Raw genomic sequence first — 17,564 nt, forward strand, 5'->3', positions numbered from 1 at the left:
CCCACTAAGGAGCCGGACACTTTGAGCCCTCAGGTGTCTCGCCTTTGAACTGTTAGGAGCTTCACCCACTCTGGGGGTGTTTTCCTTCTTCCATGCCTGGGACTTAGAGGGAGGAAGATGGCAAAAGGCCGCTGCAGAGTTCAGTTTACAGCAAGCTCAGCCATCTGAATGAAAATGTCGGCTCAAATCCTTTTATAAAGAACTAATTCCAACATGACTTCTTAACTTCAAACGATAGCCCTTGTTTTGCAGCTGAGCGCCTTTCGTAAGGTTCATCTGTGCTTTACCGAAACTCCAGAGACACAGTTAGTAATAGATTCATAATGTGAGAGCCAATTGAAAGTGTGCCCTTAAGTCAGGGTGAAGATAACAGCATTTCCCTATCGCCTTGCTAAGATTGGCACCTTATATGGCAATAGGCACATACTGGTTCATGAATATAAGTCCATCTGAGGTAGGCTGACATGATTATTTGCCCTTTAAACATTTACAGCACATTGGGTTCACCTTTCAGCTCACTGGACCTGGATCAGTCAGGCCATGTTATTCCAGCCAGCGTTGTGGAGTTTCTGTGAGTTCCTGCATGGTTCCTACCTCGGATACTGAGGAAAAAGCATTTTCATTTCTGTGCAAACCCATGAGCAGAATTAGAGGTGGCTCAGCTGTGAGGCCATTCACAAGAGCACAAGGTGCAAATTCTGAGCTGGAGCCTAAAGGAAAAGGTAGTAATAGGAGCAGCAGGGCTGCATCCCCGGCACCCGGCCGCCCGCATGGCTAGCTTATGCCCGAAATAATTACACGGAAACTGTATTCTTTTAAACACTGCCTGGCCCGTTATCTGTAGCCTCTTATTGGCTAGCTCTTACATATTAATCTAACCCATTTCTAATAATCTGTGTAGCCCACGAGGTGGCTTACCAGAGAAGATCTTAACCTGCGTCTGTCTGGAGTGGGAGAATCATGGCGACTCCTCAACTCAGCTTCTTTCTCCCAGCATTCTGTTCTGTTTACTCTGCCTACCTAAGGATTGGACTATCAAATGGGCCTAGGCAATTTCTTTATTAATAAGAAATCACTCACACATCAGAAAAGTGCTCATGTTTTTTACTAATTTTGCAATATTTGAATTCCCTTTTGAATCTAAGCTCACACTTTTGCTATTTTTTAACATTCATCTGGTTTGAGAATAAGAAAAAGTATTCCTTCCTACCAGTAAACACTGTAGAATACAGAAATTACCGACTCTATTTCATAAAAATGATTTTGAAATTGAATGTAACAAAAACTGGAATCGGTGTTTTCTACAGCACTCTCAAAACTTAATGTTTTCTTAAAGCAGTATAAAGTCCTTTAAAATATGTTTGCAAATCCTGTTAAATTTTTTTTTACCTTTCAATGCTATTTTGTTTTATTATACAGTTTCATTCTTATTCATCATGAATTGTAACTTTCACACACAAAAAATAATTTACACACACACACACACAAGAATTGCAGCGGATCTTCTATGTCTACTGGAGGAAGCTCAGCTATCGGTCACCTGTCTAGGAGAAAGTAAAACTTAAGGACCCCAGCTATGCAATGTCATGAGACGTGAAAAGAAGAGCTGGAATGTGGACGTGTTTGATCCATTGCTCTTCCCTCCCCTCTTGAGTGGCACACACAGGAGAAACAGCTTGGTAGACACAGCCCTTACTCCTAGAGACAGACATAAGCTGGTCAGTGGGGTCTGTACAGGGTCAGCCTAGTACAATGGCCAGCAAACTGGGACCATCAAGATTGGGATACTGGGCCACCATCAGGAACCTCTCCCATTCAGCACAGAGTACCCCATTGATGTGCAGCTGTGGCCGGCCTGAACCTGGGATGATAATAGGAGCATCCACAGCATCCTACACTGGGACAGAAAGACCCAAACAGAGCAGCGCATGAGAGGGGTGCTCAGAAGACCACCCAGGAGCAGCTTGCTCAGCCTGCTCACACTGTGTCTTCAGTCTCCCGGCAGTGCAGAGGACCGCAAGCTGAGATTACCTGGAGACCCTCCAGGTAATTAAGTGGCCTGTTCTGCACCCCCAAGGCCGCGCTGTACTGGCGGGGAAAGATCTCTTGCCTAACAAGGGGTGGGTAGATAGGCGTGAGGACTGGGACATGAGCACTGCAGGATGCTGGCTTGGTCATAACACGAGCCCATAGAGTGGACACATTTAGGGTGCTGCTAGCCCAGAATGCCTCCTTTTCTCTGGACTGCTTGGAATCTACTGTTAGCATGATAGGATGCAGACTGGTCCATTCACCCAAAGTGATCTTGAGGGTAAAGCTCTGAACTCCACTAGAAGGTAGATCACAAGTTTCCTGGGCATGGCTAAGGAACAGATAAGTCTTCTCTGGTTGGTGAGTTCTGGTAACTGGAGGACGTCACTCCATTTTCTTTCTGTCTGTATCAGATATAGCATCTGGAAGCAGCCTTCTGGATGCACCTAACATGGGAAAAGGTATCACACCACCACCATCGCCAGAAAGCAGGCATGGGAGCGCTTCCTCTTCTCGCAGGGCCATGAATCCCATCACAGGAACCACCCCTGGGATCTCATTCAATCCCAGTTTCTTTCCACAGGTCTTTCCTCTGAACACCATCCCCATACACTGTTCCTAAGGCATGAACTTTTTAGGGGTAGGTCAAGTAGACAAGTTAGGGGCTGACTGGGGTGTGCTGAGTGATTGTATAACACTGGAGAATGGAGTTGGAGACTGGGGATTGCCTGACTTGGTACCTGAGGCACCGTGCAGACCTTCAGTTACCCAGGAACACACGCTGAGGCCACATGACTACTCCCTGCTTCTGAGCAGCCAGAAGAAGAAAGGTGGCAATGGCAAGCTATTCCCCAGAGAGCCTCCCAGGGTCCTCTCTGCAACAGCCACCTCCTGCCTTATTGGGCTACCCCAGCTCAGAGCTGCCAGGGCCTGGACCAAAAGAGTCTAAGGAGACATCAGCGACAATGGCCCAGCTAGCTGGAACCAACAGGGGTCCGGGCAGCAGGTGGCGGGGGCTGTTCTATCCTCATCAGAGGTGAGGTTTCTATCCAGGTTAATCCTCTCAGTGTACCAAAAGGACAGACATTCAGAGGGACAGCCATTGCCCTTCTTCCTTTCGGTTGAAGGACACGATCCCCATTTTCTTGACCAGGGTCTCATCATACAAGCGAGTCTCCATAGAAGCAAAAAAAAAAAAAAAAAAAACCATGTCCCTAGCTCTCGGCATTAACTCTAATGGGTCCACTGCTCAAATGAGGAAGAATAGATTGATTTAAGCCGGAGTTTCTCCCTCCTTGGGTGTTACTAACAACAGCATAATACTTCCTGCCTCTCCCCTCTGGAGCAAAGCAGCTGCCATGCACCCGGAGGTCACAATCAGGACAAGAGAGCGTGAAATTGGCCCGACCTTAGTCTCTGAGCAGTGTGGGAAGCAGCGCCAGGTCGCTACAGCTGCTCTCCTCCTCCCCCGACCCCTCTGCCCCATGGTCAGGGGGAACTGTCGGGAAGCCACAGCCACCCTTGAGAAGGTCTAGAATATTCTGGCATAGCCCAGGTTCCACGCTGGCAGAAACACTCTGACTCCATTGGAGCAAGGGAAGGAAGGATTTTCAGACACGCGATCTGCAGGCTTCCAGTCCTGACCACATAGGCACATGTGTGGGCATCGGGCAGGGCAGAACATGGACGTATAGCACAAAGAACAACCCTTCACTTCTTACACAGGCTCTGTACCAGGAGGGTGCTGGGCTGGTCCCCGAAGGCTCTCTGGGCCTTAGCTTCCCGACCACACAGGGTTGTGGAAGGTTCCAGTGAGGTAAAAGATATGAAAGAGGTTTGAAAAACAATAAATGGGCTGTTCATCGGCAGGAACAAGCCATCCCCCTGCCAGCTGGTTGATGAGCACAGCCCAGAGCGGCCACTGTCTGCTGCAAAGTCTAGGCCGGACAGCCACATCTCGCAAGGAGCTTGACCGCATCTACAAGGCACTGTTGGGCAACCCACGGTTACAACATTTCTGCAAACATGTTTTGCCTGACTGACAGACCAGAGGAAGGCTGCTCCCTGTGTCTCAATCTTTCTAGGAACCACTCTTGAGAACAAAAGATTACAGAAATAATCTTGGTCCTGTGGGCTATGAAGGGGATTTTTTTCTGTTTTACCCACCCTTTCTGGCAACCTCTGTCTGTCCTTCTATCCTATTTCCAACCATAACTGGTTATTCCCTCCATTCCTGATCCCTGACCTGATCACATACCAAGAGACGCCAGGTGCTCTAAGTGCTTTGCTAAAAGTTCTGTCTTCAGAACTGGTCCCCAGATCAGCAGTGGCGGCGGCAGCAGAAACAGCAATAGCTGCTGCTGCCACCGCTGCCCATCACTGATGTTGGTCCTTTCCCAGTTAACCCTTGCTTTCAATGGTACTTAAGAAGTAGATTTAAGTATAATCAGGAGCTTCTCTGTACATGTGGATTAACTTGGGAACCTAGAGGCTAAGCAGCCTGTCCAAATTCCCAAACCTCATACAGTAGGCAGGGGTGGGCCTGAGCATTGAGACTCTGGCCACAGAGTCTGCCCAACCACTCACTGCCTGGATCAGAGCTTGTATAGACTACTATTGTCTAGTTACTAAAACAATGTGTCATTTGGTGCCCTCCAGAAGTGTTCAGCCTTTGGACATTGTGAGATGACTCTGTGTACAAAGTTCACACTCAAGCAACACACACACACACACAATTGAGAAAAAAAATCAGAAAATATTACGATGTTTTAAGTAGGTTTATAGCTGTGCTGTGTCCTCTTCATACTTGTCCTCGGGCACAGACAGCCAGAGGCAGCAGACTGGGCATGCCTGGTAGAAATCTATTGGCTCGTTATTTACCGAGGAGAGCAGAAGTCCAAGAGCAAGGAGGTGGCAGGATTGGATTCTTCTGAGTGCTGTGAGGAAATCTGTTCCTGCCTAGCCCCTAACTTCTAGAAGTTGGGGATATCCGCTGTCGTTTACAGATATGTGCTGGTGGTTTGCAGAAGAATTGCCTGAATCCTTGTTTTCATCTTTACATGGACAAGGCATTAAGGATATATGTGTGAATGTGTATGTGTGTGTGTGAGTGCACTGCGTGTGTGCATGTGTGTGTGAGTGTATGTGTGTGTCTCCAGATTTCCCTTTTTAAAAGGATACCAGTCACATAGAATAGAGACCTGCCCCCGTGAATTCATCCCAGCTGATCACATCTGCAGCAAACTGACGGGGGCCACTTTCTAATATATTCTGTGGTATGGGGGGTAGGATTTCAAAGTCCTTTCCAGGAACACCATCCACCCATCACAGAGGATCATAAAATGACAATATCAGGCAATGCTGCCCATGCTGTGCTCTCCACGCCTGTGGGTACCGACTCGCTGCATCTTCACCACGGTCCTGTTGGTCCTGTAGACGAGCTCAAGTTAATCCTGCTCACTATAAAGACAGTGACATGCTAATCTCTTAGTCCGAATGACACAGCTGGCAAGGAAGGGAGCCAGGAGTAAAAGCCAGCTGTCTGGGTCCTCACGACAGCACCCTCAGCCACACCTTCCTGTGCACACTGCTGCTGGTTCAGTTTAGTGAGATCAGGACAGCATTCCTGAAACACATCCTCATGGATGGGGCATCCAAGGCACGGGGCAAGCACGCAGAGAAACAGAGAACCCCTCATGTTTGACAAAGATCAAACATGTTTTTAAATCAAATGAATCCAGGGCACTACAGTTGTCTGAAGAAAAACAAGAAATGAAATATCTTTCTGAGGTTTCCGTCTGGCCCTTAAGTGACATTTTGCTGAAGAGTTCTGAGTGCCAGGCTCTAGGCAGGAAATGCTCTGTACATTTTTATAGTCCTTATCATATCCCTCGGACATAAATACTATTTATTTAGTCCTAGTCCACAGAGCCAGCTTTCAGCTCCTGCTAGGGCCTGCGGACTCCACTCTGTAAGACACAAATAGGCTGAGCTTTAAGCAGAAAGTCCCAAGAATATTACAGTTGAGCAGGTCTGCATAGCTCTCGGATGTCTCCCCAGCTGGGTTAATATTGCCAGGTCAGAGCGCCTCGTGGAGCGGCAGGCAGAGGCTTCGGTCACCTCAGCTGCACTCTGGAAGTCTCCTTGCCGCCTTCCTGCTCCCGCTGGTGGTCTCATCTGGAGTCAGATCCAGCCATCGGGCCTCCAGCCCGGACAGGCGGGGAAGAGCCAGCAGCCAACAGCAAACAACAGGTGAGCATGTGAACAGACCCCTTTCTGTGCCTCGGGCAGGGTGCCTTGCCCAAGCAACCATGGGGGCCCACACTGACTTCCAGAACCTTCTGCCTCTGCAGGTGTTCTAGCCACTCGGCCTCGGAGCTTCAGTGACCCATATTTGACCACCTTTCAGGTTTCTGTAATTCATCATCCGCTCCTGTCTGAAAACCTAGACCGAAAGTTTAGCAGCCCAATGCCCCGGTCTCGCTCCATTCTCTCCCCAAACACATCGGCGGGTTTGTTCTTTTCATCCCCGCTCTTCCTGCCGCATTCTGCCTGTTCAATGGGGAAAGAGTGAAACCGGATGGCTGGACCCAGTGCAGGGAAATGACTTCACAGCCACCTTTGTTCCCCCTCATTCCTTTGAGCACACTTGGCCCCGCGTCTCTATGAAAGGGCTTGTTTGAACCATTTGGAACATCCAGCAAGTGAGAGGTGCCTCGGCCAGAATCGCTCTCACATCTTTTCAGGCTGCCGGAGACTCTGGGTTAAACTGCCAAATTTTTGCAACAAAACTAACCATGACATTGGACATTGTGTTATAAATTAGCCACAGCCTTCCAAGCAAATTGTGTCTTTTCATTGTCTTGGTGTAAGCCTTTGGAACATTTGGCTTTGGTTACTAATTTTCAGAGAAGCTCGGAAAAATAGTTTTGCTCTGCCCAATGCTTCAGACACCCAACTGCATAGACTAAGACTTAGCGCCTCACCCACCACGGTTCTTACCACATCTACTCGGCGGGGGGGGGGGGGGGGGGGGCTCGGACACCCCAGGGGGGGGGGACCCCGGTTGGCTTTGGGGGGGGGGGGGGGGGGGGGGGTGCGGAGGGGGGGGGGGGGGGAAAGGGGGGGGGGGGTCTCTCAGTCACACCCAGGTTCCTGCACTGCTTGTGAAGGGCCAGAGACCATCTCCCACCATCATTAAAACAAAAACAATGTTTTAGTGTTTATGAATCATGCCGAATAGTCCTCGGATACACAGTGAGCTAAGCAGTGAGTGGCATCTTATACAGCCCCTTACCATGGGGACCTTCCCAGCTTGGTGTTCACAGGAGCAGAGAAACTAACTACTTCTGGTAGGTCACTCTGAGTTTGAAAAAAATGGGGGAGGGTATGTGCCCATCTGCTTGAATTATGTCACCAATAGCTGAATCAAGCTTTTGTTAGCCTGAGGAACGCCCCCAAACACACAGATGCCCCTTAATTTATTTTTCTACTTTCCCCAAATATGTCATATGATATTTTTGGACTCAGAAATCATTTAAAGTAGCATACGTTAAAACCAGGTGCACATGACTTTATGTAGAACAAAATGAGGGCTGGGGACACGCCTCTGTGGGCATCTTGTGCTCCCAGGACCTGAGTTTTGCTCTCCACACCCAGTTAAAAACTCAGGCATGGCAGCACACGTCTGTAACCCCAGTTCTGGAACAGGGGAAGACAAGTGTGTGTGGCGGGGGTGAGGGGGAAGGACAACAGGTGGATCCCCAGAGCTCACTAGCCAACCAGTCTAGCCAACCTGTGAGAACCAGGTTCAGTGAGAAACTGTCTTAAAAATGGAGGGTGACAGAGAAAGACACTGGACACTAACCTCTGGCCTCCACATGTGCACATACAGGTATAACATCTGACCTCCACGTATGCACATGCACAGAACACACACACACTCAAAAATAAAAATAAACTCTGTAATAGTCACAAAAGGGCACCTACTGCATTTGATAATCATCAGTGTTATTAGTACGGCAGAGAAGATGGTGTTTCTGCCTGTGCCCGCTGTATTAGAAATAAAGACATTGGAGGAGATGGTAGAGAATTCAAACCACGCGGCCGGTTACCAGACCCTGCACCCAATTCACCGCACTGACTTCTGAAAACGGACACAGCTCATGGTCTCTGACACCGTTCCAGCTGGAATCTTTATTTAGAGAGAGCTGCTTCTAAGAGGGATTTAAATTCTGATGAGGTGGTCCCCAGAGAGTTTCTCTCCTTCCAGAAAAAGCAGCAAAGAATTCTTTCTTTCCTCTTTGTTATACTCTCCTCTCCCCCAAAGGGAGAAATCCGTCATGCAGCTGTTTTCAGGGGCTCTTCCTGCCTCTTGTATTCCAGGCAGGCTGCATCTGGAGGCCACAGGGGTCCTTGCTATTCACAGCTACTGGTAGATAGTGTGAGGTGCAGTGTCTATAGAATCATTTCAACTTCTCTAAGGAGTTTTCCCTTCTTAATGCTTTAGAAGGACAACTCCGTCGCACTATTCTATTCTCAGCTCGGGTCCGTTTAAACAGAACATTGCAGCATAGCCTCTGGATACTTAGCTGGCTGCTTGTGAGAAGAAAATGTCTCGAAGGAAAGCAGAAGATTTCAAGCCACAGGAGGCTTAGAGATGCAGCCTTAATGCTCAGAACTACAGCACCCACGTCACCCCATATCTGCCGTCTCACAGGTTCCAGTCTCTGAGCACAAAGCCAGGATGGGCAGGATAGCGTAGGTTTCTATGTAATGAAAAGGAAGCCTGAGCTACATACCTCTATAGCTAGAATCTATCACACACACACACACACACACACCCTTTGGGCAAAGACGAGCGTTGTTAGGGCTAGTGCAACTCGTTCCCCCAAGCATGTCCTGAATGTGGGGGGCCGCAGCAGCTGCCTCCCCTTGAGACAGACTGCATGGGTCCCTGCCAGTGGCCACAATGCCTCGCTGGCTTTGGCCAGCTGTCAGGCTTTGCATGCTGTTGGAGCTCTGGGCCCAGCACAAGGGGCCATCCAAGTCACCAGCTCCAAAGAGCGCCAAGTCCTGTGCCATGTTGGGACCGTACGGCCACCTGGAACTTTCTTCTGGGGCCCTCCACTGGGACACTTAAATGCACGCTGACTCTCATGTATTCTTAATAAGAAGGGGACTTGTTTATCCTCAAGGAGGGACTGATGAAGTGAGGTTAAGGGTAAAACATCCCTCAAGGATGTCCACAATAAAAGGGTCTCCTGGAGGGAAGACCCTTGGTGACCCTGCCTGTGGATGGGAAACAGAGAGAGGGCAATCTGGGCCGCTGTGACTCAAGACTGGGTTCTGCCTCTCTGTTTCATTGCCTTAGGCCCCTGCATAGGGAAGCGGGCAGAGAACAAAGCCAGAGAGAGGGGGGTCACCAAGGCTTGCTCCAGTCCAGCACTTTGGACTAAGGAGTTCAGGGAAAGGGCAGAACAAGGGCTGCCAAGTTGGCTCAGGGATTCTGGAGGTAGTGTCCTCGGTATCCATTGTTCAGGAACAGGACTTGAACCCATAACCTTGTCAGTACAAAGTGGCTAGACTTTGATTGGGTACTCCATTCCTTCACCCAGTCAGCCACCCTATTCCTTACAGCTCTCTTCTGGGCCTCCTGGAAGCTTGGGCCAAGAGGGGGTGATTTAAGAAGACATTTGTTGATAAAGAAGCTTTGCTTATCCTATCTGAAGGAACTCAGTAGTTCAACACTCCCTGAGAGCCTCAGTTTTGGTTTGTTTTACCATCTTTAATAGGAATAAAAAATGCCCAGCTACCAGGGTCTTGTGAGAGCCAAATGCAAGCATCCATGAAAATATTTCAGACCGCTCTATGTGGTAGAATATTAAAGATACATCACAATTGTTTCTGCTGTGAAACAAATGTTTAGCAATGCAAATATGTGTCGCGTTCTTTTATGTTACATTTGTTTAACTCTGTGAAATTGTGTTACTTTGCCTGTCTAAAACACATGACTGGTCTAATAAAGAGCTGAATGGCCAAGAGCGAGGCAGGAGAAAGGACAAGCGGGGCTGGCAGGCAGAGAGAATAAAGAGGAGAAATCTGGGAAGAGAAGATCTAGGAGTGAGAAAAGGAGGAGAGGAGGATCAGGGCCCAGCCACCCAGATACACACCCAGCCATGGAGTAAGTCGTTAATAAAGGTACATAGAACAGAGAAAGATAAAAGCCCAGAGGCAAAAGGTAGTCGGGATAACTTAAGAAAAGCTGGCTAGAAATAAGCCAAGCTAAGGCAGGGCATTCAAAAGTAAGAATACACCTCCATGTGTATTTATCTGGGAGCTGGGTAGTGGGCCCCCCAAAAGAGTAAAAGCAACCAACAACAGCTCTGCCTAAGGGCGATGTGATTAGTGAGGTGTTGAGGTCTCTTGCTGTTTGTTTCCTTGGAGTCTCTTTGTTTTGCTTCCTGTCTGGTATGATTTGTTTTTGAACCTGTTTTCTTAGATCCTCCTCTTCTCTCCCCAAGTGGCCTCCTCTCACCTTGTCTGACAAGGCCCTTCTGGAGTGAGGGGCACTACCAGCTTCCTCCTCTCTGCAAGCCTGCTCCACTGGGCATTTGCGCATTTGAAGGCGGAGCTGATTATTGTGAGCCGGTGGAGATCTTGAAACCACCAGATGCAGAAACAAACAGGGTGACCCCCTGCTCTGAAAACCATCCCAAATGGACAAGATGGTAACCACACAGGACAATCGAGGCTAGAGAGACTCTGTCAATGGTTGGTCAAGCATGATGAAAGAGGGCAGATGGGAACTATCCGGCAAAGAAGCAAGCCGTGTGACGCTGCCCTGGTACAGGATGCTACAAGTTCAGTCGGAGGTTGGAAGCTGGGATGAACGCTGGTGGAAGAACAAGACACACAACAGCCTCAAAATGAGCAAGCACAGCCAATGGGCACCCATAGCAAGCACCAGTTCAAGGCAGAGCCCCTTGGCTCACATTAGCAGTTCTCAACCTGTGGGTCACCACCCCTTCGAGGGCCAAACAACCCTTTCACAGGGCTCATCTAAGACCATCACAAACACAAATATTTATATTAAGATTCATAACAGCATCAAGATTACAGTTATGAGTTCACGACAAAAACAATCTTATAGCTGGGGGTCACCACACCGTGTGGAATTGTATTAGAGGGTCACAGCATTAGGGAAGTTGAGAACTGTAGTAGTTAAGGTGCCAAATTGCTCCTCCTGGGGACATTCCTTGACTCTCGACAAGGTGCAGATGTATGCCCTGCTTATGTTCAGAGACAAAAGCCTTCGCTGAGTAATCCTACCGTTCTTGGGGAAGAGAAAGCTTTGGTTCCACCCTTAACAGATAGGAATGTAGGGTGTTGCTTTCTGATAAGAGCCAGAGCGGGTTTTGCTTAAGCAAGAGTCAAGTCACTGATAAAATGACCTCACATCCTCTGGCGGAGGAGGAGACAAATCTAAGCCCTAAGACTCTGCCATCCCAATAGATCTCTGGACCGGAGAGCTGGGGCGAGGGTGAGAGAACCCGTCCTATTGCCACGGTCAGCTAGCCAGACATTGCTTTCTCCGAACCTGATGGAAAATTTCATAGTTAAAAAACACAACCAGAATATATCCATTTCATGGGAGCAATAATAATAATAATAATAATAATATTGAATAAGAACAATAAGATTGAAGTGAACCTCTGTGGACTCCTAGATAAATGAAAGGCACGTGACTGCAGGAAATATAATCTATTACTGGGCTGTGTAGGATGCTGTTTGGCTTTCATGAGGAAGAAGTCAGGCTGCGGCTGCAGTCTGTTGGTAGAAAGCTTGTCCACTATGCACAAAACCCTGGTTTCAGATCCAAACCAGTGCACACACTGGGTATCCTAGTGATTGCTTCTAATCCCAGCACCTGGGAAATGGGGGGGGGGGGCAGGACGAGCACAAGCTCTAGGTTGTCTTCTCATAAATATTGAGTTGGAGGTCAACCTGGAATACAAGAGACCCTGTCTCAAAAAAATGTGTAAGGAGAAGAATTTAGATACATACTCTATCCAACATGGATGAAGCTGGAACACATGCTAAGTCACCAAAGTGAGTCAGTCACTAAAGACAAGTACTTTTGGATGCAGCTTAGATGGGACACTCTGATCATACACATACAGCCTATACGGGACGGGACGCTCTCAGCAAAACAATCATACAGACCCAACCGGGGTGGCGATTACTAAAGTGGAGAAGTGGTGGCTAGTCCTGGTTGTCAGCTTGGCATACCCTGGAAGAGGGAACCTCAAATGAGGAAATTGCCTCTATCAGATCGGCCTGGTGGGCACCTCACAGAGGCGGGCACCTCACAGAGGCTTTTTCTTCCTTGTTAATTGATGTCGCCCACTGTGAGCAGCACCATTCCTGGGCATGCAGTCCTGTGCTAGATAAGAAAGGTAGCAGTCTGGGAAGCAAGTCAGGAAGGCAGCTTTCCTCAGTGGACTCTTCCTGGTTCTTGTCTGTGTGCCTGCTTGAGTTCTTGTCCTGTCTTCCCTCAGTGAGGAGCTCTGACTGGCAAGAGCAAGGAAAATGAAAGTCTCCCTCCCCGGGCTGCTGTGGCTGTGGTCTTTATCACAGCAAACAGAAAGCAAATGAGCACAAGCAGGGAAGGTTTTCTTTTTAATGGTTATAAAGAGTTATACAGAAGGTAGGTGTGTGCGTGTGCGTGTGTGTGTGTGTGTGTGTGTGTGTGTGTGTGTGTGTGTGCGCGCGCGCGTCTATTGATGGTTTAAGTTTGCCCGAAGCAAACAGGTCCTGGAGATCGGTGGCAAACCATGTGAATGGACAGGCCTTAACACGACAGAACGTGCGCTTAGGCATAGCATACGCTATATTACGAGTATTTGACTACATTTCTTTTACACTTTGTAACCCAGACTGGCCTGGAACTTGCTATATGACCGCACGCTGGTCTCCTTCGTGCCAGCTGAAGCAGTCCCAAATGCTGGGATAGCAGGCGGACCACATTTTATAAGGACGCGTATAAAGGTATAGTCAGCTAGAGAGAAGAGGGAGAGAGTCAATAGCCATTTTAACCAGGCCAGAGGAACTAGAACTATGCAAGAAAGGTGGGTGTTTTACTCTAATGCTCCCCTCTTTCCCTACCGGGGCGGGTGCTATGACACCCGCGCAGGCGCCCAAGATAACCATCCCCAGGGACTCTGGCTGCACCTCGGCACAGGCAGCCAATGAACGCTCGCCTGTGGCCAGCCTTGCTCCTCCATTGGCTGCACCCCACCAACCGCGATCCTCTCAGGTTCCCAAGCCGGGTTTAAAGGTGTCAGGCGCGGAGTGCGCCTCTCCATCGTCCGCCCTTGCGCAGGTCCGCGGGGAGGGCGATTTGCCGGCCAGCCCACGCCCGGGCGTTAGTGAAGGGCGCCCTCGGTCGCCCCCACCGCCCCCCACCCCAGATGTACTATGCGATTTCTCAGGCGCGCGTGAACGCCGCTCCCGCGACCATGCTGCGGCCACAGCGGCCGGGAGACGTGCAGCTCGGGACTTCGCTGTACGAGCTGGTGGGTTACAGACAGCCACCCATTTCATCGTCCTCCTCCTCCACATCCTCTTCCTCTTCCACTGCGGCCCTCCTCCCCAAGGCTGCGCGCGAGAAGCCAGAAGCACCGCTCGCCGAGCCGCTGGGAACAGCCCCGGAGTCCCGGGGTGCCCGGGCCGACGCCAAAGAGGAACAGCAGCAACAGCAGCTGCGGCGCAAGATCAACAGCCGCGAGCGGAAGCGCATGCAGGATCTGAACTTGGCTATGGATGCACTGCGCGAAGTCATCCTGCCCTACTCGGCGGCGCACTGCCAGGGAGCACCCGGCCGCAAGCTCTCCAAGATCGCTACGCTGCTGCTCGCCCGCAACTACATCCTGCTGCTGGGAAGCTCCCTGCAGGAGCTGCGCCGCGCGCTCGGCGAGGGTGCGGGGCCCGCAGCCCCGCGCCTACTCCTGGCCGGCCTGCCCCTGCTGGCCGCCGCGCCCGGCTCTGTGCTGCTGGCACCCGGCGCTGTAGGGCCCCCCGAAACACTGCGCCCCACCAAGTACCTGTCACTAGCGCTCGACGAGCAACCGTGCAGCCAGTTCGCTCTACCCGCTGGTGGCGCAGGTGGCCCGGGCCTCTGCTCGTGTGCGGTGTGCAAATTCCCGCATCTGGTCCCCACTGGCCTGGGCCTGGCAGCGGTGCAAGCTCAGTTCTCCAAGTGAGAGCTAGCTGGGTCCGGGGCGGGGCGCGACCTTAGCCAATCTTCCCGCGCTCCCGCGTCCTGGATCTAAGGAGAGTTGGCCCCAATAAGAAGGACATTTCCAGACTTCTCGCCTAGACGACAGACTGTAGGGCGCCTTCCTCCCTGGCCCCATTCCCTGGCAATTAAAGTGACCCAGCGAGTGTTGGTGTTCCAAGGAGCGACGCAGTTGCTTGGGGTTCTAGATGTATTCCACCTTTTTAGAGTCAGAAGCCATCACATCCTTACCTTAAATTCACCCAGTGACAGGGGTAATCCGCATATCTCCCTGGTCTCGCGTGGCCGAGAGGATAGTAGTCAGCTGTGCGCCACAGTCGGGTTGCCCTTGGTGCAGAGAAAGGATGCCCACGACCTCGGTGTCCTGGGATCCCCCAGTTCCCAGGCCTAGGGACTGCTCCCCAACAGCGTTGACCTTTTTTCCTTGTCCCAGACCTGAGCGCACAGGCTCACTTGCTCCCACCAACCAAACCTGTGCGGACCTAGGAGGGCTAGAGAGCCCAGGCCAAGGGTGCAAATAGCAAGGGTGTTGCGGATGAACTGCTCTGGACGGCCCTGAGTTTCCTAGGGTGTAGTGTAGGTGCCCGCGGGCGGCGGGAGCGCCATGGTCGCTGGGTGTGCAGGGTGGGGAAGTTCACCTGGCCTCACAGTTCAGTTTTTCAGGCTCGAGCATGAGCTGTGTTGCTGCAGAGTATCCACTCCTTAAATCCTGGAAATCTACTTAGTCTCTGTTTTCCCCCAAAGGTAGTTTAACCAACATTCGAGCTTGCTTGAAAACAAAACACCAATCACCTTCCACGCATCTGTGTCCCGGACTTACTAAAATAGATAACAAAGCTTTTCGTAGCGCAGGCTTGTGAAACTCGGTAATTAACGTTCTCATTACAGCATGTGGAGGTGGGCAAGGATTCCAAACCGCCGCCAGCTGGCTGGACAAACCCAGCTGCGCCGCAGGCGGGAAGGCGCTAGCCCTTTAGCGGCAGCGTGCTGGTCTTTAACCGCGACTTTGCAGCTGAAGAACTCCGTGGACGCGTGCACGAGTGGCGGCCGTGTCTTGGTATGTGTTTAGTGTTAGGAAAGTGCCCAAGATATCTCATAATATTCACCAGCTTGCTTTGATTTTTATGTTGGAAGTTTTGGGTTGTTGACAGTATCCGAATTTAACTGGCATTTTATTGGACCTCTAACTTCGTCGCCTCCCCTCATCCCCAACAAATTGTACCGAAAACACAAAATAAAATGTCAACCGTCAAATTTTTACATCTCTCATCTGTTTGTTAATTAAAAATGTCCTTGTACCACGGTCGAATCTCAAGGTGGGGGTGGAGATTAGCAGTTAAGTGACTGGGTGTCCGTATTTCAAAACTTGAGTTCCTGAATTGTAAGATAAACCAATGAACAGACAACTGTCATTCACAACCAGGCGTCAGCTGGAAATGGAAGATGTGGGAGGGTGCCTGAAAGAGGGAGGAGAAATTCCAGAGACTAGTGATTGGTCAAATGGAGGAGTTAGGTCTTCTTTAAATACAGCTTCCTCCCGAGGGAGGCAAGAGGTTACCTTTGAGTTCAAGGCTAGCCTGGGATACACAAGACCCTTCCTCAAGAGAAGAAAGAAAATAATAATTTGAAATGCTGACTTCTTCACAGGCAGGTTCTGTATGAATGTCTGTTACCCACCCCCCTTGAGCTGAGGGCAGTGCAAGGACACCTAGTCGTAGGTGAAGTGCTTTAATTTTACACTTTCCTGGGGCATGCATACAGAGAAGAGGAACTTTTGCTTTGAGAACACACCAAGGAAGCTGAAGAGACGCTACTGCTGCCTCTGTCCTAAGGGAACCCAGCTGCACAAAGGAGAACAGCTCTGCACACCAGCCTGGAAAAGGAGGCTCATCCCTCCCAGACCTTCCTCTCTCTTTCTTCTCTCTTTCTCTGCCTACCCTTGCTTACCTCACACCCCAATGAGGGGCGGAAGAGGAAACAACCAGCTGCCAAAACCAAATCAGGCTCTGGGTGGAAAAAAAGCACAGAACCATATTGCTAGCTCAGAAACACTTCCTTCCTGTCTCTCATCCAGCAGAGACTGGCTCCCACCACCCCAGACATCTGCAGAGTAGGAAGTCAGTGAGTATAAGTCCTATCTCATCCCCTTTCTCAGGGTGTAAATAGAGCAAGCACCCATGCCTGATTGGAAAACTCAGTGTGTGTGATTTTCAAACCAATGAAACTAAACCCTCGAACTGCCGAAGGTGGTGAGTGAACTAGTAAGGATGTACAGGATTGGTTTGGGTTATGTCTTAGAGTTTCTATTTCTGTATTCTAACACCATGACCTAAAGCAGCCTGGGGAGGAAAATGTTTATTTCAGCCCACAATTCTCAGGTCATACTCCACCACTAAGAGCAGCAACTTCAGGTAGGAACCAAAGCAGAGGCCATGGAGGAACTCTGCTTACTGGCTTGCTCTCCACGACTTGCTCAGTCTACTTTCTTACACTCTCCAGAACCACATGCCTGGGGTGGCCCCACCCACAGTGAGCTGGGTTTGCTCACAAGCCAGTCTTATGGGGCCATTTTCTCCACTGAGTTTCCCTTTTCCCAAATGATGCTAACTTGTATCAACTTGACAAAATAATAACACCACCAACTAGGACAGGGCACTATCAAAATCTTTACATGATCTGCCTGCATGTAGCGTCGTGTCAGCCATGTGCTGAGCAAAGTCGGTAGGACTGCTCCTCACAAGTTCATGTTCTAAGTAAATTGCCACGGCAGGCATCCTGGTGGATAAGTCAGAGATCACCATATACAGTGTCAAGAGCCAAGGCAAATCTCCTAGCATCCCTGGGACAGCGGATCCTTCAGGCAGAAGGTTTAAGCTTAGATGCATGCATCATAGAGCAGAATGCCTTCTCAAGTCTGCAAGGCTCCATCACGTTGGCAAGGGAAGGTGCTGAAGTCCCACCTCCCTCGATTTCAGATGGAGTGGGATAAAGCAACAGTTTTGAGGGGAGTAGCAAAACAGAGAGGGTTGACTGGGTCTTTGAGACAGAAAAGGAGCTTGTAGTTTGGTGCCTAGAAAAACATCCCTGTGTTCACCCATCGGTGTGCAATCCCAGCAATCCTAGAGAATAGAATCGAAGCGGGGATGGGTGGGTGGGTGAGAACACACAGGCGAGAAAGTTGGCTTGTGTGTTGAAGGCCAGTGAGCGGTCAGTAACTGAACAGATGAAAAGCAGA

The 17,564-nt window shown here is 50.0% G+C and overlaps 1 protein-coding gene across 1 annotated transcript; it reads left to right on the forward strand.

Annotated features, from left to right (window-relative positions):
• The first annotated feature begins 13,440 nt into the window (after nucleotides 1-13,440).
• Olig1 (oligodendrocyte transcription factor 1) lies at nucleotides 13,441-15,298 on the forward strand. The gene has a single exon (XM_050164828.1). It carries the CDS (start codon nucleotides 13,503-13,505, stop codon nucleotides 14,292-14,294), a length of 792 nt encoding a protein of 263 aa, XP_050020785.1. The 5' UTR covers nucleotides 13,441-13,502; the 3' UTR covers nucleotides 14,295-15,298.
• The last annotated feature ends 2,266 nt before the right edge of the window (nucleotides 15,299-17,564 follow it).

This window comes from Alexandromys fortis, unplaced genomic scaffold (genome assembly GCF_014885135.2).
Source record: "Alexandromys fortis isolate MF-2015 unplaced genomic scaffold, M_Fortis_MF-2015_v1.1 scaffold_162, whole genome shotgun sequence".
Classification (NCBI taxonomy): Eukaryota; Metazoa; Chordata; class Mammalia; order Rodentia; family Cricetidae; genus Alexandromys; species Alexandromys fortis.